The sequence below is a fragment of the Antedon mediterranea genome, chromosome 7 (assembly GCF_964355755.1).
Source record: "Antedon mediterranea chromosome 7, ecAntMedi1.1, whole genome shotgun sequence".
NCBI classification, from domain to species: domain Eukaryota; kingdom Metazoa; phylum Echinodermata; class Crinoidea; order Comatulida; family Antedonidae; genus Antedon; species Antedon mediterranea.
Genome location: NC_092676.1, coordinates 14,707,200 through 14,733,866, shown reverse-complemented (window position 1 = coordinate 14,733,866; position 26,667 = coordinate 14,707,200). Strand labels below are relative to the sequence as shown.

Below are 26,667 nucleotides of genomic sequence, written 5' to 3'. Positions count from 1 at the left end.
AGAATAAAAACGTAGCAATAAGGTTAGGCCTATAGGCTGAATGATCACCTTACTTAAACGAATAATTCGCATTTCCATTACAATACAGGTGGCATAGCCGATGTACGATTTTGCACGCTAAGAATGAAAGAAAACGAAGTTTATACAAATGTATTGATTTGCGATGAATGGAACATTCCAATCTCTGTTCCACAATTGTCTATTCCCTCAGGCGTCGTAAAGGCAAGTACTGTATACTCATAACAGAAATTCGATCCATTTTTTTTTCAATCTGTGCTGCAGAGGTTGGATATAAATATTTTTTAAACGGATAAAGAGCTAGCGTTTTCACTCGCCGTATATTATGTATAAATCTTTATTATTTCAGTTAAACCACCCGCATCATCACCCTTCCCTCACTGGCATGAGTAGCGTTGTAAAACCAGTAGAGGATAGGCCTACGGTACATCACATGCCCTAAACGCAGAACAACTTTGGTGGGTAGGGTAGGAACCAACTTAAGTATGAATTGGCTCTAAGAAACAATTGAAAACCATTAGGCCTACTTTTGGTTCGTACTTTCGGTACTGATTTTAACCGCCTGATGTAACCCTGTTTACTAATTAAATTGAGTTCGATAATTAGTTATTGACGATTAAAACGAACTTAGGTTCAACGATTTGCCCCAAATAGGGGTGTTTTTCGATCGTGGTGTACACTGTCTAATGGATGTCCGTCTTGATAAATACCCGCAGACGATAATGCGAGGATGCTTCGCATTTTCCTATCTCCTCCTACGATAATTGTTTTTAATGGCTGAAAACCGGTTGAACAGCTCGAGTACAGCATCATAATGTTGAAGACAGGCCGATTTTCTTTAAAAAATACTATTTTGATAGATTTAATATACGTTTATACAAATGTATTGATTTGCGATGAATGGAACATTCCAATCTCTGTTCCACAAGCGTCTATTCCCTCAGGCGTCGTAAAGGCAACTACTGTATACTCATAACAGAAATTCGATACATTTTTTTTTTCAATCTGTGCTGCAGAGGTTGGATATAACTTTTTTTTAAACGGATAATGAGCTAGGTTTTCACTCGCCGTATATTATGTACACATCTTTATTATTGCAGTTAAACCACCCACATCAATACCCTTCCCTCACTGGCATGAGTAGCGTTGTAAAACCAGTAGAGGATAGGCCTACGGTACATCACATGCCCTAAACGCAGAACAACTTTGGTGGGTAGGGTAGGAACCAACTTAAGTATGAATTGGCTCTAAGAAACAATTGAAAACCATTAGGCCTACTAATTAAGTTGAGTTAGATAATTTAATATTTATTGACGATTAAATCGAATTTATGATTTTCCCCGAATAGAGGTGGTTTTCACAAATTGCTTTACATTATATAAACATATACACGTCGTAGTGATGTATCGTTACATGTACTGTACTATTTCAATCGACGGTGATAGTTTCAACAAAGTATTAAATCGCAATGTTTTACTGTGTGTAGTGGTATATTATTTGTAAAACATGAAAACAATTAATATTTCGTTACTAAATGGATAAAGAATATATTTAAAAAGTGTTCCTCTTTGCACCCATCCTCTTCCCCATCCCTCAACCCTAATGTTACATACAAAACACAAATGACTTAAACAATTGGTCTCATTTTGTGACAAGTTTCTCTTTCGGAAGTAATTCCCAGGGTGCTAATTTTAGTTGAGTACATAAATCACAGTGTCTATTTATTCGTTCCTGTAAACGACATGTATTATTGTTCTGCGGTACGTACATTTGAAATCGCCAGTTTTTTAACGCTGAAATTATTATGTATTCGAGAACCATCTGTGGGCACGACCTAGATGGTACGCGAGCGAAGCGAGCGTACCATCTAGTAATAATAATAATAATAATAATAATAATAATAATAGTTTAATAATAATAATAGTTATAGCCTACATAAATCAGTCTACAAATGTTTAGTATTACAAATGGAAGTGAACTGACGTAATCTACGACCACGTCATGGCTTTTCTTTTACTTAAAAATTGTTCCTACCCTATTATGACTTTTATTATAGATATGCAATACAAATCTTTACGGTTAAAACTGGAAACCATATTAACGTTTCCGGTACAGTGATAACATTACGGTACTAAAACGAATAATTTGTCATAAGCTTTTTGTTTATTGTGTTAACATCATAATGTAGCTCCTGGGTGATTCTTCTCAGAACTCAACGAAGCACTGTATAAATTGATGGTACCTTTTAATATTCTTCTTTTATTTCATTTATTTATTTTACTTAGAAATCATAATGTGAATTAAGCAAGGAAGATCTATTGGTCAGGTACTGCTCTATTGTATATTATTTCTTTATTAAAAATGCGAAATTCATGTCGGAAATGATGCAAAAAAATATTGTGCATGCTTTAGCAAAGATAGTGTGTCTTTGATATTAGTAACCGCGCCCTCTATAGAGCGCATCTGTTCGCTTCAAGTGTCAATCTGTTCGGCTGTGGTCCTATGAGGCTTCCGTACTTTTATCGCTAGGGCCAGATCCTCCTCCTCATGCTGCTCTCAGCTCTACGATCGATCGCGTCGATGATCACGAAGCTTTTTTCATAATAATAGGCCTACTACTACACAATAGCACTGACAAATGGATTTTTGAAGGGTGCGCAATTAATAAATTAGTTGACTAAAATAGTCATATCGATGTTTTACCATTTTATGCTTGCAGGATGTTGAGTATGTTGCAGGAAGTATTAAAACAATTTTTAGTATTACTAGGCCTAGTAGGCTAATTGAAATTGTAAGCAGCGTGTACGAAACTACATTTCATTAATTAACCTTGCTAGGCTAATCTAATCGACTAGCCTCTCTCGTAGTAAGTAGCCTAGGCTAGGCCTAGGCCAACTTCACGAAGCTTAACTACTAGCCTATCCTCTAAGCTATTTAATTATGATGACTAGGCCTATTACTAGCAGAAGTGTCAGTTATAATGACCTGTACCACCAACAACAACAACAGGTTAGTCAGTGGCCGTGGCAGCATAATAGGCTGAAAACACACTGGGAGAGGCTTACGACACTACACAGATCGTTTGTTTTGACAGGAATAATCTTTGTGCTTAGCTGCTTTGTAACACTACCTGGAATAATTTCTATTTATTTCTTATCTATCCTGTCTGCATTAGCTATCACAAAAATTCTGAATGAAAGCAATTATTTTCAGTCATCGGATAGCCTTTTAACATATGTTTATTTCATTGTTAATTTTTATTTTCAACACATTTCTCATTTTCACAAGAATTTGCGAAAGAAGAAAACTAATTGTAGTTCCCCTAGACCCAAGCAATCAAGAGCTGATAATACCAACGAAGGTGATTCTATATTAAGGAAGCATTCAATGATTGAAATACACTTGAGGAACCAACCACATGTTACAAAAACCAATGTTGCTTCTTTACCAAATGAAGAAATGCTCTTTACAACTCATATATTTAAAGACTTTATTTTATCGTGGTACTCATCCATCAGCAGTCATCAGCAAGTTCCAGAAGAATTGTTGACACATCTTCGATATTTGTTTCAGATGTTTAAAAATCATTCAAAACAATTTAATATAAACAGTACTGTTCACCAAATCTTTTCTGAAGTACAAAAACATGTTAGTCAGTTTCGAATAAGTACTTTGAAGCTAAAACAGTTGCCATTGAATAGTTGTTCAACCATTGTGGATGTCTATGGTCATTATTTTGAAATACATCAAGCAACACAAAACCAAAGTTTCATGGAGGATTATTTTCGTGAAGTTGTTAATTTATTACTCTTGTTTCTTCTACCAAGTGATATTTATAGGTACTCAGCTGGAAAGTCGTTACTCCAGGAAATTATAGCATGCAATGTTTTTATAAGTTTAGTTGATTTATTAAGTGATCCAGATACATTAAATGACATCATTGTATGGCTTACCGACCCGCTTACTGATGATAACCTTTCCTCAGAAACAATTTTTCATTCTTCTGAACAAAATTATAATATAGAGAAACAAATTAGTGTGGAAGATTTTAATTTGGAAACAAAACCTATAATCTGCAAAGATGTAACTATTGAAAGGAAAACCAGAAATAAATTACCAGATGACAGCGAGTACACAAAAGACGATGATGTTCTGTATAACTCATCCGATTCTGATGATCAGAAGGTATTTCATACATATAGCAATGTACCTACATATTTGGATTTTAATGGTAGAAAGTTACAAAAGTCTGCTAGTGTTAGTGCTTTACCAAATCAACAATATTTTCCAAGTCCGCCAAGACCATTATTACATCATTCTAAATCATCTCCTATTTTATCACAAACAGAACAGTTAATAGTCATTGATGAAAATACTAAAAATGTTCATATGACGGAATTAGGTCCAAGCAAGCTTCTGAAGAAAGTACCTAGTCTAACCTCTCTTGTCAGTTTCCAGAGCATCGCTCCAGATAATGATGATTCAGAACTCTGGTTTATTGATGGAGAAGAAGATGCTCAAGATGGTTTTGTGATTGCCAAAGATCCTGGTCCAGTAGATGACAACTTAGTTTTATCCAATAAACAGGATGCAGGATTTGCATCTGATACATTCAAAATGCTACATGGCATGGTAGACTCAGCTCTATCAAAACTGCCATCAATTGATGTCAATTCCTCAGATGATTGTGTTGAAAGTTATGATGATGGAGATGGTGTTTTTTCTAATTTAATGGAAAATCTTAAAAGCTGGAAAACCTCAATTGAAGATGAACTGGACGACCAATTTACAAATCATACTGAACCACCTTCAAATGACATTGTAATTTCTGAGTATAATCAGTCTAATTGGGGTCATGATTTTGTTAAAGAACAGCAAAAGATTTTTCAAACAGTTTTTGAAGTTCAACAAAAAGATGTAACCAACCACAAAAAGAATGTGATTAAGCATTCTGAATCTTTAAATACAAACCTCAACACAACGTATAATTCAACTTTAGGTGACGAAACAGCCATGCAGAAACGAGCCATGTACAGTGAATCTAAAAGAAAGTTCAAGTCGACAGTTTTAGAAGACTTACCATCTTTAAATTTACACAAGGAACGCAGTATTTGGATACAAAGTATGCTGATTGTTGATACTGAAACAATGAAAGATGAAAGGAATATTACAAAGGACTACACCTTGTATATTATAAAGGTAAAGATTTCTTAATTGACATTATAAAATAATACATTATAATTTTATTTATAAAATAAGAACACAATTATGTACAGTATTGTTCCCAAAAAAACGTTATACAGCATTTCCATGGTAACTAAATGATATTTGAGAATCGGTGGAGGGTCAAGTTGTCTCAACAATCTTGTTGTTTTAGTCATGCGCGATAATAAATTAGATAGTATTTAAATATGTTATTTTAGTAAATTATAATTTACATTTTAGGGTTAGGAAATATGCAAAACTTTTTTTTAAAATTCAACTTCACTAATGAGGTAAAAACAAAACATAAAAAGGTAACAGTTCAGAGAGTATCCATTGGCGGGTCATATACACATGGATATAAACGCACTGGGCGAATGAATGACGAATGGAGTGCTCCAATTCGATTTCCGTTTTGGACAAAAATAATATCGTACTTGTATTCTACAACAACTAATTTCGTGTGGTGCATGCAGCACAGTACATAATCATCTGAATATTTGAATTTCTCCTCCTACTACAGTACATATCGCTTTCGTAGAATACGCGTAGCATGTTAGCCTGCGTAGATTACGCCAAACGAAACTACAAATGTTGCCACACATCCAAAACGTAGTCTACTGTACACGTTCACATGTTGCAGTATTTATTATCTGTACTGTACTCTTCAATTTGTACTGCGCTTCTACATTATGATTGGCTTAGTTATTTTTTTTTTGTATAGCCGCCGCCTTGTTTGTATTCGAATAATATGCTAGAAATCATCTGCAAATTTGTATGAAAAATCTGAAGGAAAGAAATAATAATCTGAAATTGAATATGACTGAAAACAGCATGCATTTAGGTGATATTACTTTTTGGTAGGCCGAGATAAATAAAGAGTACTGAAGTGACAATCATTTTGAATTTTCAGAAGATGTTATCATTAAATTTATTTATACAGTAAATTATAGACCCTACTAATAATATCCTCTACAGTAGGCCTACTTGCTGTACTTTAGTAGCCTAAGGGTATGTTCAGACTCACGGAGTTACGGTGGAGTTATCTACACAAGGCGTACGGTAATCCGTGGCGTTAAAAGCCAAGGTGTTCAGACACAACGATCAACATTCCAATGCCTTGCGTTTAAAACACTTTGATCAGGTCGAAGGTAGAACTATATGTATACATTCATGACAATGCATGAAAGTTTACATCGTAAAATTGGGTTTTTTTTGTTATTTTTATTTACATAATGTTACCTTCAAAATTATACTGATTTGTTCTTACTACTTGTAAAATTGCATTTTAATTCAAAATAATTTAAAACGTAATTATTACACGGACAATTATCTGATTAATTGATTTAATTTATGAAAATACTGTTTTTTTAAATTGAAAACCTTAAAATACATTTGACATAGCTATTTCACTGTCGTATACTAGGTTACAGGTATCTAGATTTGCTGTCTGCTAATCGTGGTCTTGTCTTTTTATTGGTTAAGGTTAAAATCACTGATGCATCACTGGATAAGCGTTACTACCCTCTCCCGTTAGAGTTATTAACGCCACTGGCGTGGAGTAACGGCTCCCTAACGCTAATAATCTGCGGCATGGTTCAGACACAAAAATATGTACGCCGCTTACATAACTCCACCGCAACTCTGCGAGTCTGAACATACCCTTAGGCTAGTACTGTAGTAGGCCAAGGTAGTAAGTCAGCGGCCATAATAATGATGGAGATGTTACGTAATTCACCAGACACTAAATTTAATTAAATGTATATATTCAACATTGGCGGTATCAATACAATATGTTATATAAACCCTAAATAAATTCCTGTCATTTGATTGGATGATTGTGGGTCTCATGGCATGCATTTTTATAAACTTTTTAATCTGAAAAGTACACCCCTATCAAAAAATAGACAATCCCGGTAAATAGCCGACTGTCGGCTTAAATTGTTTGTGCAGCGCACAACACATGATAGTTTGGGAAGACTTCCTATGGTTGTTTTCTGTTATTTTCGGTAACTAGACTGACCGGGGCCGTACCACTTTTACTCAAATGAAAGTTTTACAGAATGAACTAGAAAGCCACTCCCGAGAGTGCATACCTCCGCCTACTGTAAAATTCTCCTACATAAGATTTCTCCGGTAAAAAATATATCTATATATTTGTGTGTGTCTTAATGCCGTTTGATATTTAGGCTAATTTCACTACAAGCATGTGTATGCGAGTTTCGTGTAATGTTTATGTAACAAGCCTTTCAATTAACAATAGGTTCAGTTGACTAACAATAGAACAGCAACACGAAAATCAAACAAGTGAATTTGAAAAGAAATAGGTTTTTTAAACTACTCGCATCAACAAACGTGCACATTAAATCAAGTTATGTTTTTTAATTACAAATCACAAATTATAACTCTTGCCTCTTGTACAAAAATGAAGTTTTTTGGACAAGTAGTTCTCGAGAAAATGCAATTTCAGTTTACTTGTTACTTTAAGACCGCTCACCGGCTTTTGAAACATTCTGTCCTATCTTTTAACACTAGCAGGTCTGAAAAGTATACTCAAAAAGTGGTCCAGAATTGGGACTGTGGTCCCAAATGGTCCCAAAATTTAATGGCTATGTGTATATTCATTTTGGTAAAGATCTTGTAATTACTTTTTGAGCAATCCTGCTAACAAACAAACAAACACACGCTACCGATTACATAGCACTCCTTGGCGGAGGTAAATTAAACAATGACACATATGCATTGCTGCAAATACCGTAGTAATATAATTTCAAAATATCATTAATTTTATTTATTACTATAACAATAGTTTCAGTTGACTAACATTACAATGGAACAATTATTAACTGTAAAAGTTAAGAAAAAAGCCTGTCAGTGTCAAAACGCCACAAACAGTTAAAGGGGGGTTCCGGGTTTAAAATGAATAGTAAAAAATGTAAAATATATTTGTTTGTCTCTTGAACGGTAAAAGTTTCAATTTATATAAGCGCCCAGTGAAGCAGAACAAAGGCTGTGAAATGAGGCCAGATTACAAGTGCAGCTACGGCAAAATCACACTGTGGTTACAGAATAGGAAATTCGACTCGTTATCATTAACCATATCAATTACTTTTGTAAAATTATACTTATCTGATGTAATTTTAGTCGGTCTTCCCATTTATAAAGTCAATTTTCTATGAAATCCATCAAAACAGTGAAAAATTAGATAAGTTTGCACTTTACGTTTGCCAATTTTCGCACTGACTTAGGGAAAGCCTTCAAAATCAATGAAGCGTAACGTATATATTCCTGCTGAGCGAGGAGAGCGAGACGACGATACACGTGCTCTCTCTGCCCATGCCTGGCATCGTCACGTGATAAGCAGATACAGTATACAATACCAAACTGGTCGGGTCGAGTATACCTCGTCTATAATCACAACATGAACGATGTACAGTATTTGATGGAAGGTCGACTCGCCCTACCGGAATGGTGTAGTTAATATAGCTCGAATGAGAGAGAGTTGGAATATTTGTAAACATAAGTATTGCTAATTTTAGTGTAGCTTATAGTAAAAGGCCTGGTAGTATCAATTCGCATACATAGGGTCTACTACAGTACACTAGCGAGCTCAATTTTTAACTGGGCCGGATCGGCTAGGTCTCCTTCCTACTACCGGTCTACTTGCTTGATGCAGTATCCGCTTTTTTGGAGAGTAAACTAGGCCTATTTTAGGCCTACTTATTAGACGATCGGGACACCATACGTGCGGACGGCGATCGGACCTTGTTTTGCCTCAATATTTACAGCCGATTTTTGTAGAACGTTTTAGGTTTAGATTGTTTAGGAGTTTGGTTGATAGGATGGGTTTGGAATCCACTGAATTTTGTTATTAATGGGCCAATCATTTAGTAATAGGCTAGCTAGGCCCATGAATGATGGCCCCAATGTTTTAACGTAGCCATCCTGGCATGGAATCCCTAGTCAGAAATGGCTCTCACCCATGAATAAAATGATTTAGGCTAGGCCTAGCCTAGTACATGAAGCTGATATACGATCTGTACTATTCGAGGTATAAAAATAGTATAATTTATGACTCCGTAATTTGTACTAAATTTTGTATTTCATTAAATGTCAAATAAATATATGCTACTACTGTTATTATTACACTTTAGGCCTAGCTTAGAAAATCTACAAAAAATGTATTTCACAATGATTGGGTGGTCGTCGTTTGACAGGGGAGAGAGAACACAACGTACCAGCTTGACGTCGCGAGTTTGGAATCCACTGATGACGTGATTTTGTGAATATCTCATGAATATTAATGAGCTTCCCTAAGCTGCTGAAAAACAGACTTTACATGAATTTACCCTAAAATGTATATGAAATTTAATTTTTTTAATTTCTCGTTATTACTTCTTCATTCTGACATGTCTACAGTATATTGTTATAATATTTTTTATTTAATAAATAAACGATATTTAAAAGCAATTTTAAACCCAGAATCCCCCTTTAAGCTGGTGAATTTGAAAAGAAATTCATATCAAAAAACCTGTACATTAAATCGAATTATGTTTTAAAATTACAAATCACAAATTATAAAGCGCTAGTTCCGTTTCGCACCTGTTTTTATTTCGACTTCCTTTTGACTCTAAATTGTTAAGATAACTTTTATTGTGAATACCACACCTTAAAATTGGGCCTCATAAGTACTTTTATGAAGAAGAATCACATAAAAAGTAACAAATAAATCCTTTAAATTGATGATTTTGCAGACATGTTTTTCACATACCGTTCGCGAATTTAGCATACTCGAAGTTCAATATTTTCGTTTCTATGGAGCGCCAAAAGAGCAATAACAAAAGATGGTTAAAAACTCAGTGGAATGCGTCTTTTTTAATGCATTTAAAATTGAAATACACGTTTAATTTTAATATATTTTGTCAATAAAAATGCTGTAACATTTTACTGCTAATAATCTGCTGTTTTCAAATAGCAACCAACCTTAGGCCTAAGAGTGAGTAAAAAGAGGAATATTATTTAGATCAGGTATACCCCATGTAATATGATGATGAATTTGTCGATTTCCATTCCTAAAATTTTCTGCAAAAACCATGTACAGTATCAACAGTAATATTTTTGTTGCATTGACATTGACAAAATACTGTATGATAAAATTGAACGTAATTTTCACCAATAAATGCATTAAATATACGCATTATACTGAGTTTTTATCCCTCTATTATGATTGCTTATTTGGCGCTCCATAGAAACAACAACATTGAACATGGAGTATGCGAAATTCACGAACCGTCTGTAAATTCATCAATTTAAAGGATTTATTTTCTTACTTTTTGTGTGATCTCCTTCGTAAAAGTATTTTTAGGCCTAATTCTAAGGTGTGGTACTCACGATAAAGTTACTTAACCAATTTTGAGTCGAAATAAACGACAGGTGCGAAACGGAACTAGCGCCAATTATAATTTATTTCTTGCCTCTTGCACAAAAAAAAAGTAATCCTTAAGAAAATGCAATTTCAACTCGGTACCAAATCCTCGCCAGCTTTTGAAATTGGTCTCCTATCTTTTAACACTAGCAGGTCTGAAAACAATAACTATTTCGGTCCATCACAGTAAAAGAATAAAACTTTTCTTTGTTTTTGTTTGTGAAGTTATTAATAAACCTATTGTCTTGAATTTCAATGGTATGGTCTGTAAGTACAGTATATCCTGTCTACACCGGAAAATTCAGAATGGTAATTTAAAAATTGTAGGCACTATCGTGCTAACAATAACATACAAACAAATAAAGTTACTCAACTTGGCAAGTAACAAACAGACACATGCGATCACCAACATCCTTGGTGGAGGTAATAATGGTGGTAGTCTTATGTAGCGCCTAATACAATATTTCTAAACACTCACTGATCATTGTGGCCAAGTTTGGAGAGATTCGGATACAAACTGTGACATCTACACTTTTCACAACACACACCCTCACTTACTTACAGTTGGTGAAACGTCACCTTTTTGGTGGAGGTAATAACATTAAAATTATTCATAAATTTGAGTATTCTGTAGGTGTAATTGAAATTTACTATAAAATTAGTAGGCTTAAAATCAGGTGAAAATTACATTAAATCAGGAGAACTGTTTTATTATTTGCTATGACTAAGTTGCTTACTGGAAAAGTTGGGAAGGGTTGCTATTTTCAGGTGCCTAATTTAAGATTAGTAATAGTAACCCACTACTCTAATAGTAACCTCCCTTCTAATAGTAACCCACCCTAAAAAACAATCAAAGAATAATAACCCAGGGTTACAATTAAAAGATTTACGGTAAGCACAAAAAATGTATGTGTACGCAGAGTATATTTTTTCAATAGGCTCTTGCTGAAGCAATTATCTTTCTCGTGGGCTTTCACCATTTTTATTTTGATAATGTCATCAAACAATTTGACATACATTTATCTTACTGTATGTTGCTTAATTCACCTAACTGACAGGGTATTTGAATCTGTCACAGCTCTTGAATGAAAAGTTCATGTTTATTATGGAAGCTTTTATAAATTGTATGAATTTGTGTAAAATAAATGTGGCATCTTTGGCAGCTGATTTTTTTAAGGGTTTTTTTGGTGTGTGCAGACGAAGTTAACCCTTATGAAGAATATGCCATTTTTGTTGATTTCAAAGTTAGTATTATCATGCAAACATGCAAAATCATTAAATCATGTGTATATTTTTCAGAACAACATTTTAAACCAATATTTTGAAACTTTTCTTAAATTGATTATAATTCACAGTATCAAGCACTCATTTGGAGAGGAGATGAACATCCAAAAGAACCTGAAACTCGTTTATTAAAGAGAAGATTTAGAGAGTTCACAAACTTACAGAGTAGACTAGAGTTGAATCCTCACCTGAAACCACTTCTCAAAGGTATTACAATTAATAATGATATTCTTAAATTGCAGAGGGCTTCTTAATCAATTATCTACTGTACGAAGGACAAATAACATCTATCATTATCAATAATTTTGACTAAAAAAAAATAAACAAAAAATTCTGTAATTGATTATTATACCATGTACTCACCTAACCCATACCATACAGAGAACAACATGTTCTCATCAATAAACACAAACCTGTTTTAATTAAACTTCACTGCATGGAGGTCTGTTGAGCCGTGAAATTTGCAAAAGTCACATTTGTGCAAACAACCATATTTGTGCAAACATGTTGCCTTCAAGTGTACAAACAACCACATTTGTCCAAACATAGCATCCTCAAATGTGCAAATCTGTAATTAAAATCTGTATTAAAAATAAATATCACGGTTTTTTCTAAAAATGTTTTCAAGATAGCCATGTATTTAATTGTATGGCTGAAATAATCTGTTTAAAAACACCAAACCATGATGTCTGGGGATGCAGGACTGACACATTGTCGCTGCTTGCTGGAGAGGGTAATCCATACCGTTAAAGTTCTTTATAGTTATCCTCTTATTTTAAAAGGAAATTCACAAAACATAATGAATCGGATCAGATTTTATATTATTTTATTTAAAATTGATGTCTATTATGTGCGATATGAACAATTTATGCAATTTTAAATTGTAAGGATTTTCTTGCGCAGATTGAATCAGTTTAAATTGCGCAGAAAATGTTGAATAGCGCATGGTATTTTCAGTATTTGATAAACCCAAAGCTCATAAAAATCCGTATACATTTATATGAGATATCCTCGCGCATTTCAAATTACACAATGTTGTGCAGATTCATTTCGCAACGAAATTTGTGTTATTTTAAATCGTGCATAACATTTACAATCGCCTAAGGATTATACCATATTTATACCTACTAAACTTCATCTATATTATTTTCCTGTTAACTAATTAATTTGTTAACTTTGCACAGGAAAATCGTCACAATTTCATATTTTAAAAGTGCACAACTATAAGGGACTTCAATTTTAACAGTATGGATTACCCTCCCCAGCAAGCAGCGACCACCTGTCAGTCCTGCATTCCCAGACATGATTGTGTGTGTTTTATAGGAATTAGGTTATCATTTTTAATGAACAATTTTGGTTGAAAAAACGATTTGCACATTTGTAAAATTTCATTTGCACATTTAACGTCAAAACTGATCGTTTTTACATTTGACGGCGTTTTGTTTGCACATTAGTGGATTATACATTTTTACAGATTTGCACATTTGAGAGTGCCATGTTTGCACAAATGTGGTTGTTTGCACATTTGAGGGCAACATGTTTGCACAAATGTGACTTTTTGCACATTTTAAGGCTCAACAAGGTCTCAGGTTTTTTTTCCAGTCTTAATTAAATATTACAACAACAAATAAAATTCCATACTCCATAATTCACATCAAACATCACTGTTACATGACATTGTAAACTTAAACCCATTTCCATTAAGTATTTGTTAAGTTTTTAGCTCATTTGTGACCTCTTTAATGTGTTTTATTGTTTTTTTAAAATAAATTAATAAAATGAACTATTTATTTCTGTTAGGTATGAAGGACGTGCCTCGTAAATTACAGCTTGTCAACAGAATGAATGAAGATGTAGTGTTGCAAAGAAAACTCAGCCTTGAGCGATATTTACAGGTAACAAACTTTTTTCATGAGGTTCCTTAAGGATGACTGATATTACACTTTATATACATGCATTATTGCCAGCGATCTAATAAACAATAGGTACGCACTTGTCTGGCGGTGTCCCTTAACATTGGGCCCGGTCCATTGCGGTTTACGCGTGATATCATGTTTCATCCAGGGACCAGAATGTGTACTGTAGTTACTTTCCATGCGAAGTTTACCGACGAGTTACGTCATGTACGGTGTATCGACGTACGCTATACATCAAAATGGTACGAATTGTGTTCGCAATCTATTGTTTGTATGTTCAATTTTTTAATTTACGATTAACCCTCTTTACCGTGGGGTACCTAAGGCTCACCTACTGTAGGCCTGCTACTTACAAACAAAAAACATGCCATTTTCGTTTAGCCAACATCTTATTATAGCCAAGTTATTACATGTCCTGTATGTCAAGAACTTTTCATCGTACATTGAAAGTCCAGATGGTACATGCACGCATATACATATGGGAAATAAACTGATTTCCTGACGGAAAATGGTCTACGCTTGCGGACACATTCCCCTCCAAATAAAAGGCGAAGGCAAAGGGCCACTGTTTTAGGCCTCTTAGGCCTGATATGTTTTAGGTATCTACAGTATATATAAATTATGGTTAATTCTGACATAGGCGAGCACAATGAAAAAACTTCGGTACAAATCTCCGCCTTGGATACCTACCTTATCTATCTGAGATGTACCGCGAAACGTAGATTTGATAACATTAGTGTTCACATCGACGCTATTCATATATCTATCTTAGGAAGATATTATGAAGAGTTTTTTAACAAAATTTATGATTTCAACATTAGATTTCCATCTCAATTTCAATTCTTCCCGGTCAATTAAAATAATAGATTTGACCCTAAAGGTGACTGGAAACAGGCACTTTCCATCAATCAATACAGTGTCCCTTTGGAAGACGAAAAAAAAATCAGATAGTAGGACTGGAGCTTAAGTTGGCCATTAATCATAGCCATTTCAGTTTTTGTTTATTTTAAAACATACTGCGCGTGTGTGAAGGTACAGTAGTTAAATATTATAGGAATTATACTGCAAATTAATAAAGATCAAATTAAATATACGCCATAAAGAATCAGAATATATTGTGGGGAATAGTATTATAAAATTACATAGGGAGATTTGATAAGACATTTTTCGAGTGAAATTCCGATAGCTGAGTTTTATTGAGTAAGCTTGCAGGAATAACTGTAGGCTATCTTCCTGTGTCCCGTTAGGACCGAGATGTCTGCCCATGTTGCAAGCCGTAATGTCTTCTTTCTTGGGCCCACTCTGTCACGGCAGTTAGTTTCAAAAGATGATTAAATTAAATAATGTATTAATAATTATTAGGATGGTATTCATTTGAATAAACGCCTCTCCAATAAAACATCACTTTGAATAATAACCCCCCCCCCCCCCCAACCCAACTGTCTAATAAACGTCCATCCACATATTTATAATAACACAATTATACTATTTGTAGTAGAATTCACCGCACTGTTATCTACAATTTACCAAGCATTTGTTATTCTTTTTTAGCACTTTTCATATCTATTAGAGGATTTCATTTGATTATAAATGTTACCATATTATTAAAACTACAAAATTTAACATATATCCCTCGAATAAGTACCTCCCTCAAATGACCTCCGCCTCCCCAAAGGGCCCTACCAAACAATAAAAACTATACTTTAAAATGTTATTAATCATCTAAAACACTGTGAAACAGAGTAGTTTAGTTTTACGAATGTCAAGCATTTTCAATAATGGTAACCGACAGAAAACGTACAAGGAGAACATTATCATTCCGAGAACCATCGTCTACACTTCCTAGAGGGGGAGCAAGCGAAGCAAGCTCACCCTCTAGTAGGTGTAATTTTTTTATCAATAGGGGCTTATAAATAAGTGCTATTTCCAGTTCTATTTTTGCACAATTTTCTTAGTACCTCAACCCTAATGGTAGGGCTGGTCCTGGAGACTTATATATTTTGTTTCTTTTTTCGAAACACTATAATCCAATTTCCGGGGACCTAACAACTCTATTTTTCGAAATGTTCTTAGCTCCATCCCAATCTCGGTGGGCTGGTTCTCTGTAGACTTGTAATTTTGTTTCATATATCAATGTATAATTGCAATTTCCAGGGAAATCTCTATTTAAAAAAAAATTCATACAGATCAGCCCATGGGTGTGTTTATAGTCTTGCGCAGTATTTTATTTATGTACCATAAAAACGGGAAAAAATTGGCTACCCTAAATTTGATTAAAATAGCCTCAAATTATGTTATAACGTGTTGTCGCTCGCCTACAAGGCAAACCCCCCCCCCCCCCCCCCCCCACCACTTCCTGCCAGCCTCGTGATACTTGCTTCACTCACATTATCGGCCATCTTGGTACAAAAAGACAGGGTCACATAGTAATGACCATGCGCAACCAAAGATTTCGGGGGCTTCGGCACCGAGGGCCCAAGATTTCTTGAAACAAAAACTTGTATCATTGAAAGAATGAACAACAAAAATGATTAAAGCATAACATTATAGGGATCTCATAGGTCTCTGTTTCCAAAGACCCCAATAAAAACATCTTAACATTAGGTCTCTGTTTTCAAAGACCCCAATAAAAACATCTTAACATTAGGTCTCTGTTTTCAAAGACCCCAATAAAAACATCTTAACATTAGGTCTCTGTTTTCAAAGACCCCAATAAAAACATCTCAACATTAGGTCTCTGTTTTCAAAGACCCCAATAAAAACATCTCAACATGAGGTCTCTGTTTTCAAAGACCCCACTAAAAACATCTCAACATTAGATCTCTGTTTTCAAAGACCCCAATAAAAACATCTTAACATTAGGTCTCTGTTTTCAAAGACCCCAATAAAAACATCTCAACATTAGGTCTCTGTTTTCAAAGACCCCAATAAAAACATCGCAACATTAGGTCTTTGTTTTCAAAGACCCCAATAAAAACATCTCAACATTAGGTCTCTGTTTTCAAAGACCCCAATAAAAACATCTCAACATTAGGTCTCTGTTTTCTAAAACCGAACTTCTCACTATTATTACATTATTATAGGTAATATTAATAATATTATAGTAAAAGACACATATAGCGTTTCATACATATAATACTTGACCTAAAAAATGCGGACTGGCGGACATTAAAAAAAAAAATAAAGACAAATTAACAACAGACTGGGGAAAGTATTTCCTATGTTTTTATGTGTAAGATAAAATGTTTATCTCATAATTACTATAATATGAAACAAAACACTTTATTTCATGTTATGTATAGTTTTATTTGTATTACAATTGTGTAATTTTTTTGTATAATTGTCTTTCTGTTTATATTGTATGGAGTGAAGTGCAGAATCTGTTTAGGCTCCTGGTTATTCTTTCATTGGTGACTAAATAAATATTATTATTATTAAGAAGCGTACTTGTGTCAACAAAAAATATCGCTTCTGAATTTCAATTTAGGAAGCTTTGTTTAATTAAATTCTCTACAATTCTGGAAAGTACAATTAGTTTTGAAAAATTGTTGAAGCAACATTAAACCTATCTCAACAATATGCCAATTAAGTTAAATTATAGTAGAAAGAAAGTTAATGCAAATTGATACATGTAAAGAAGAGAAAGCTGCATATACTGTAAACCTTGTAAAAAAGTTTAATATAAATTGGCTTCAATATAAAGTAAACAATGATTGTGTTGTGTTTTAGAACCTTTGTAGTATCTCAGCAATATGTAGCAGTAGTGAGTTCCAGGAGTTTATAGCTGTTGAGGGAGATACACACATTGAATTTGTCAAAAAAGCCACAGAAATTGTTCCAAGAATTGACAAGGTACTTTCTGATTTGTTTTATTGGTATTTTCAAATAATGAGTAATGATTTTATAACTATTTATCAACTAAACAAACTTCCTTCACACCCAAAAATAAAAAAATATGGAATCAAATGAGTGAAGTACAGGTATTTGGCAAAATATTTCCACTGAGGGAGCATGTTCAAAGATACTTTTTTTTATTAGCTTTATGTGGTTCAAATCCTGCCAGGGTTTACAATTTGTTTAAATAATTTTAATACAAACAAACTCCGTCATTTCAACAATGACATGTCTAAAATCAAGATTGGCCATAACAATGGTCGAGGAGTGTCTTGAAGCTGTGCCAATTTGCGGCACCCCTGCGTTAACCCATAGAGTAAGCTTAACCACTCGACCAGTTGACTACTATTTTGGTCCATGTCTAAGAATATGTCCATGTTAAAAGAATACAGTATATCAATTTTCCTGAAAATCAAGGCATGTTCTGTAAGTATATACCTATGTACAGAATAAAATAAGAAATGACACATATGCTGGTATGCAATTTTTACAATATTTTCAGTTGACTTAACAATAAAACAGCAACGCCAAAAAGAAGAGGGTGAATATGAAAAGAAATAGGTTTTTAAAACTACTCATATAAAAAAACGTGTACATTAAATCTAAAAAATACCTATGTGGTGTATATATATATTTTTATTCTGTCGCCTGTCCGAGAAACGTGTCAGGTATGGTCACCATTTAGATACTTTTCTTAAACATTCGGCCGCTAAAGGACTCAAATTTCATGTCACATTTGGTATTCCATTCGCAGATGATGGCATGTGTTCTTGTTGGAACGCTTTCCTTCACAAAAATGCCTGTCAACTCAATGAGATCCAAATTAACAATTGCCACAAAATCCTCACAGAGTTGAACGTTGAAATTCACTCTAGAACTAAGAAGTTAAAAAGAGAACTTCCTGCATCCGAGTTTCAAAACAAACTTAGGATTATTGCCAATGATTGCCGTAAGCAATCAAAGGTAATGTCCCGGAGGGGACATCACAAATTTGGTCTACCTGCAGACTTGGTCATTTCAACACAAATGACTCTACCTTCGGATGATTTCAGGACTTTATAGGAAACCCTGCAGAAGGTTTATTCGGACTTCTAACGAGAATCGGAGCAACACCTCTGATTCAGTTGTTGAAATTAATTGTTGACTTTCCGAAGGAGAGAAAAAAACTTCTTTCCCGAGGACTTAAATTCTGCCCAAAACTAAGGCAGGAGGTCGGCGCATAACATCTATCTTTCTCCAGAAGATTACGATTGCGTGAATTTTTTGCTGAATTTAAACCATAAAGTTCCTGGAATCCACCTAAAAATCGTTGTCAGACTTTAGAAACATTTATTCAGGCTTTTGAGGAGGATGTACAAAACTACTGTACATCCCTGGTCCAGCGACAACGTGACAATCTCTCAAAACAAGAAAAGCAGGCCATTGCCAAATTGCGTCAGAGTAATGATATCATCATTAAACCCGCTGATAAAGGTTCTGCCACTGTAGCTATGGACATCAAATTTTATGAAGAGGAGTCCTTAAGACAGCTAAACAATCCTCTTCATTATCGTAAACTTATAACAGATCCCACCCCGGAAATTGCGGATAAGATGGCAAAATCTGTTTATGTGATGAGAAAAAAATACTCATTTGGCACAGGTTAATCCACTATGCCTACTAAAGCTTATTTACGACAACTGGTAATGTTGATTTTAACCAACAACATTTTTATTTTTGGCAATGACCATTACCTCCAAATTCATGGCACAGCGATGGGCACAAAAATGGTGCTATCTATTGCAAATTTATTTATGGGACAATTTGAGGCCAATTTTCTGTCCCTTCAATCTAATAAACCACTTGAATGAGGAATACATTGAAACTGCTATAAAGAAAGCAAAAGATATTCCTCGCTATCAGACACTGACGTACAAACCATGTCAGCCAAATTCGACTATTGAGGACTGTTTTTCCGGAACCACCCATTATTGCATTTAGTAGACCTCCCAACCTTCGTGATATATTAATAAAAATTTGAGTAAAATTGACTCACGATTTTTAAATCAAGTAGATTCTTACCCTTGTCTATTTCACTATACTAGTCTTCCATCAGTGTGCAGTGCAGTAGATGTTGAGTATGATGGTCGAAAACCTGATTGATTTATACATAATATAATAGATTATTATTTAAAAAAGCATAAAGTTGATTAAAAACAACTCATTCAATTATTTTTTTTAATATAAGTAGAACGGATATGAGACAATAATTATTTGGTTAGTTTCACCATTCTTAAAAATTGGCATCACCTTTGCTATTTGGGAATTTACACATGTGAAAGAGTGATTTATTACTGTATGGGGATATGATGGTGCAGAATTTTTTTTAATGCATGGTGGTAACTTTATGTATGATTTCATCGTAAGCCAATCAAATCCCCGCTTGCCCTATTTCGAAAGCCAAGTCAGATTTTCATAATTGTTTCTTTATTATAGGCTATTTGCACTACAACTTTAAAAATAGAGTTGGTGTAAACTGTAATGATTATGCATCCAGCCTCTCTCAGTTGAGATCCATGGTTCAATTCCTGCTGTGGATCTTTTTTCACGCTGCTGCTCTAGCCCGCTACGTCACACGGGATGACTCATTCATTAGATGAAATCAAGCAGCAGTATAGTACTACACTTAGGCATTTTTGTTAAAATGGAAACTTTACTATAATTTATAGGTACCACCTGTTGAATCCAAAAAACGGCTGGGAAAAGAGTCTAATGACAAATCTCAAAGCATTTCTGGTATTTATGAGTCCCATGATATTACTATAATTCACTGTCAGATAATCATTGAATTATTATCAAAACAGTCCATTGAAGTTTTTGTTTGTAATAGGATACTTGAAGTATCTAGGCTTGATGAAGTGACCCCCAGACTTGACCTTAGCAATAACAATAAGCGAGCAGCGTTTTTTGTAAGAAATATTCTTGTTTATTATTAATTATCCATGACTACATATCTATCTGTGGTTTCAATTTAGTAAAGATCTGGAAATAATTTTTTAGTATAATCCTGGTAACTACAGTAACAAAAAACCATAGAAACAAACACACGGGGAAAAGAAGCGCACAACTACTGTACATAACCTCCTTGTCGGGCGTAAACAAATATATTACTTGTAATGATAGTATTTGATAGCTGTACTCTAGTCTTAAGTCATTTTTTACATTGACCCCATAAAATGTTATGAACATAACATAAGAGGCTTGTTGGAGGTTGAATTACCAAAGTACAGTATTTAACCAATAATAATCTCATTTTAGACATATCAAGCAATATCTTTAAAACCTATGCTATATATTTTCAATATGGCCCACCAAGGGTTATTAAAAAAATATTATGTTCAACATTTTTCTGTTTCAGTTTTTCCTACGTGGCATGTCAGGCATTATGGGGACATTGAAATCCAAGTTACCAAGTTCAACCATGTTACCAGAAAATCAAGCTTTAATGAACACTGATCATGAAGAACATTTAAATCATCTAAGCCGTAGCATGTCAGAAATGCCCACCTCACCATTCTCAGGGATTGAAATAAGTAGACCACAAAGATCATATGCTTTCAGACCTAGAGATTCCAGTGTAAGATTAAACATCACATTGATTACTTCTTATCTGTATTAATTGTTATTTAGTGTACAATCTGTATTGGTATACCAGACAATCATTGTGATTGTCAAATCTGTTATTTGTTTTTAAGCACCCCGATTTTTGTGTAGAGCATTTCTCTAATACTGTATAACTTAAAAACACAGAATTTTGGAAGCATAGTGAACTTGTCCTAATAAGGTTTTGGATGACATCAGAAATGTGCAGCATAATTTGCGCGCAATTTTATGAAATTCTATAATTTATTGTAAATTAAAATTAAGACAGTCTTAATATTGAAACTTAACAAAATTTAAATTCATCAGATTCAAAGGTCAACTTTCTATGATATAAAAATTGCTTTGCTAAGAACAAAAAGCTTCTATCAGCTATAGTAAATGGCTATTAAACACAAATAATTAATGTTTATGAGTGTGATGGTACAAATTATTTTTATATTAGGCAGCAGCCAAACAAGAATATGACCTTTCAGCTTTCACCGAATTAAACTATTTGTAGCATAGCACGAATATAAAACATTCATTATTTATCATTCATTATTTATATAATAGATTCTTGTCATTTTCATTCAGATTCAATGAAAGGACATAGGCCTAGGATAGGCTAGGCTAGTATGTGGAGCTTATCTGTTTATAAATTTATTTATTTTTGTTACTCATAATCGTCCAATCAAATGACAGGAATCTATTTAGGTGTTATATAAAACTAAATTATATAGGTGTAAATTTGACCAGTGGTTAATTTAATTGATATCTTACAAGCAATTATGAAAATATAATTGAAAAGGTGAATTCACAAAATGGCATTATGGTTCAGTGATGACATGCTGAAAACCGTATTATGGCCAATTATTATTATGGGAAAGATACAATTTGAAAATCGGCAAGAATGAAGTTTTTCAGATAATCGGTACACAAAATCTCTAAAGAAAGAAATAAATAAGAAGAAACTGAACAGAGATTTATACAATAACAATAGGTGATCTTTTTTACAAAAAAAAAACATTTTTTCTTTCACAACATTGTCAGTATGGCACCGTCACTGCATGTTCTCTTCATTGGAATATAGAAGCTTGTTGGTTCACTTGCTTGGCTTTCATACAAACACAGATTTAAACCCAAGCTCTCCCTTAGTATGCCTGTTCAATTTAATTGGCAAGTGCTACAATATTATATTTAAACTTTACCTTTAATTAACTATTATTAGGTTGAGAAAAACATTGATGTTCTGGTAAAGGGTTTTCTAGAGAACAGAGTAACAAATTCAAGTACTGAAGAAGACAAAGAAAATGTAATGGAACAGTACGATACAACAACAGGAAGACAAGCAGTGTTTCAACTACCTGAGAATAATAAGAATGAGCTCAACTATGCTGAAATTCCATTGGCTGATGCATTCATGTGTCTGTTATGTGAGGCTATGCATGATTATGGCAATTGGATTGTTAAAGAAACTACTCAACAAATCATAGCTATAGCCTTCGGCAAACTTATCAATAAGTAATTCAGTAGAATATATATTTATTTCTAGACAAATATTAGAGATCTATACAAGAAAATGAGTGCTGTTAATTGTTATGCACAGCATTCACCCAAAATGTGCATATTGCTGCCATGTTGAATGTCATGTCATCAAAAAATTTCCTAGGTGATCAAATTTTCCAACATTTAATTAAAATGTTAAAATTAAAGAGAGAACTGTTTGAAATTGTGCATGAAGTCATATCAACTGTTTGGCTTCCATAATGAGGGCACCATTCATTTGGATGATTTATAAGAAGTTATGATCTGATTCAAATTCGTGAGCGCACAATTGTTAACGTTTGACATCACATGTGTGTTATTTACTTAAAATTGAAATTGTTCATTGAATCATAAATTTTGATTTGACACATTTTGCTTCTGAGGGTTGCTTCACATGCAAATGTTCAGTGTTCATAGCCTAAAGTGTCTTACGATAACTGTTTTTGCTCATTTTATGTTCTTACTCTATGTGATAAATTTCATAAATTTTCATAAAACTCTTAATGTAAAGTAATGACAGACATGCAGGTAAAATATTGTGTGTTGGCCAATGGATATTTTAAACCAAAAAATATACCTACTGAAACTTCTTATAGCTACTCAGCAGATACTATTTATTATTCTCATCATGGAAACCATGAGTTGTAGATATGAATTTGTGTACAATTTTGGCATATAAAATGTTTTGAAATCATTTTCCCACCTAAATTTTTGTTTAATTGTATATCTCTTTGTCATAGTAGCTAAAACGAATACTTTCGTTGATGTAATTAAGGTCATTAGAAAATTTATTGAATATCATGTGACCTAAAATCTTCCAATCAAATGACAAGTAATCTATTGTCATGTGATTACCATAGTTAATTACCCATCATATCCTGTTCAGTGATATCTAATGATGATATTGTTCCAATGCACCTTCAGATTTTTGGAAAAAATACTAAAAAAATTAGCAATTTATTGCAATCAATCACAACAAAGACCACATATAATTCATCAAAGTAATGCATTCAAATCTTGTTGATTACAATATTGGCTATTTCTATTGTTATATAGATTGCTTGAAGATGTTGTAAATGAACTTGTTAATGAGGGTATGTGTGCCCGATATATTCAGCTCATACGGCAAGCACTTTGGCCAAATGGTCAACTAATTTCCAAACGAAATACACCAAAGACAGATGAGGAGAAAGAACATTCAAGACAGCTTGCTTTTCAAAGAGTTAAAGAATTTATGCCAGGTATTTACTTTACACCCATCAGATAAAAGTCATTTGATTTATATTGCTCATCATCTAATCTTTAATTCTTTAAATTTGTATAATACTGGAAAGGAAATTAATTATGCATTCTGTGTAATATAGGTATTGTTACTTATGGAGTTGGTGAAGACGAACTTGAAAATTGTCTACTATTTGTACATGCATCTTTACAAGATCCAGTCCTTAATAGGTACAGTAGATATTATTTTAACTACTACTACTACTACTACTGTACTAAATCTTGTCCCGTCTCTTCGCCTTCCCCAGCCCTACCAAACATAATAGGTGAAATTACATTATTAAATTGAGACATGAAGATACATACAGTAGAAAGATAATTACCTGAGCAAATGTTATAATCTTCGATGAAAAAGATTACAATCCTGTTTTTTATTTCTTGTCATATTACGACATCACATCATCCAGCCCGAAGCCAGTAGGATTTTAACGAACCCTACTTTTCCTGAAGTGCCCATCAAACTAAACTAAGTATAGATAGCCCATATGACGATTTTTTCGAAAACTTGCTTGACTCCCGCGGTTTTTCTCCTGGCACCTGGCACCAAATTCTCAATGAGATTAAATAGATTAGCTAAAGGTTCATACTGTTAAAAAAATTATTATTTAGTATTATGGATATTCTTGGCCTTGCTTACCTAGGGAGTTCTAATTAACAACTCCCTGCTTAATACTCAATCCTACTTGTGTCTCTTCTGTGACCATCACTGTCAGTACTATGCCAGTAGCTATTGTTATTTGTCGTTTTACTCTAAGAGACATTTAGAAATATTACAAAGACCAATGCTTTTTGACAATTGTATTCAGTACAATTTTTACTTTTATTCTAAATTAAAAAACTAAATTTTTTTTTATAGGCATCTGGTGTTTACTCTCACAGAACTTCTGATTGATGCACTTTTACCAGAAGTTCAGGATGTTAATATTCGTGAGAAGTTGCTTTAAAAAACAGTATTTTAGATAGCAGTCATTGGCATACTAGTACTATTTCTTATTATTTGAATACCTGAATGAAAGAAGGGCCCAACTCCATTGAAATTTTTTTCCGTAAAAAGAAAAAATATTAATATATTTGGATTGGTTTTAATATAAACTTTCTTTATTGTCTGTGATCCTTTAATGCATGGACTTACATTATACAAACTTGTAAAAATATTACATTTCATTTCCATGGCAACACGGGAATCGGTTTTGTAAGCTGGATTTGGGCCCTTCTACAATAAATTATACATCTGATGAGTCACAAATATAACACAGAAGATAGGTAATAATGACTGTTTTGACAAATAGTAGTATTTATTATTAAATCTGAAGAATTAATGCATGGTAAAATTACATTTATATTAACTTCACTGCCCAGGTAATCAAATCAGCCATCACAGCCAGTACTAGTAAAATTCAAAACATTCTATTACGTCTACTACACACATAATCTCTAAAAAGTATAACATTAGAACACAAGTTGCACCGTGTGTGAGTTACATAGATATTAACATTAATATAGATATTAACATTAATATAGATATTAATAGATATTGGTATTAAAATCCATTGAATACAACCACCATATTGAACATGGGTTGTTTAGGTTGTTTGCGAGTTTTTATTATTATTCTTTATTATTCTTTATTAAAAACAAACCAATTGGCAGCAAATCTGCTGAATTGCATGGTAAGGGACAATTATACATTCAAAAGACAAGTAAAGTAATAGTCATCATTAAACAAAATAATCGCAATTACAAAATATATGTAAATGTAAACATAAAGTTTAAAAAATATAGTCTTATTGCAAGGATATAGTATATACATTATTACTTAATTACAGTATAAAAATATAATCTTAAATTTAAGTTGCAGTATTTACATTGATTTCTTAATTAAGGTTTACATCAGTCGACAATTAAATAATTACAATTATACATTTACAAAAACATTAAATACAAAATTAAATGAGAATTAAGAATAAATTGAGTCAAATTCAAGGACTTTCTACTAGGCCTATATGTCAAATTAGTTAATATTTGGTTACATTATACATTTATTTTCTTTTATTATTTTAATCAATACTGTTGAGGCAGCGAGTGAGAAACGGGATTGCACTGTTTCCATATCTATTTGTCTTATTTTTGGGGACCTGGTATGTATTACTTTTCCGTAAGGCCATATTATGCTTACTCATATTTCTCGGAAACCACTCAGCATATCTATACGCATTAGCACATTTCTTTGCAAATTCAATGCATAGTTGGTAACGTCTCTCGGTCATGGTATGGAGTCCCAACTGCTTCAGTGATTCCGTGTATGATACGTAATCCGCACCCACGATAATGCGGCATGCTCTCTTTTGGATTCGCTCCAATTGGTAGGTCTGTTCCTTGGTTATACTGCTATGCCAAACCGGGACAGCGTACTCACTTATTGGGCGAACATAACACGTATACACGGAGATCAAATCTTCAGTCGGGACACCAAACCGTTTG

General features: G+C 33.5%; 1 protein-coding gene across 1 annotated transcript; it reads left to right on the top strand.

The window, feature by feature from the left end:
- Positions 1 to 2,623: 2,623 nt before the first annotated feature.
- Positions 2,624 to 26,036, top strand: LOC140055076 (uncharacterized). The gene is made up of 10 exons (XM_072100274.1): positions 2,624 to 2,759; positions 3,307 to 5,217; positions 12,001 to 12,136; positions 13,730 to 13,824; positions 17,575 to 17,697; positions 21,137 to 21,355; positions 22,589 to 22,881; positions 23,962 to 24,146; positions 24,270 to 24,357; positions 25,043 to 26,036. Exons 1-10 carry the CDS (start codon positions 2,739 to 2,741, stop codon positions 25,128 to 25,130), a joined length of 3,159 nt encoding a protein of 1,052 aa, XP_071956375.1. The 5' UTR covers positions 2,624 to 2,738; the 3' UTR covers positions 25,131 to 26,036.
- The last annotated feature ends 631 nt before the right edge of the window (positions 26,037 to 26,667 follow it).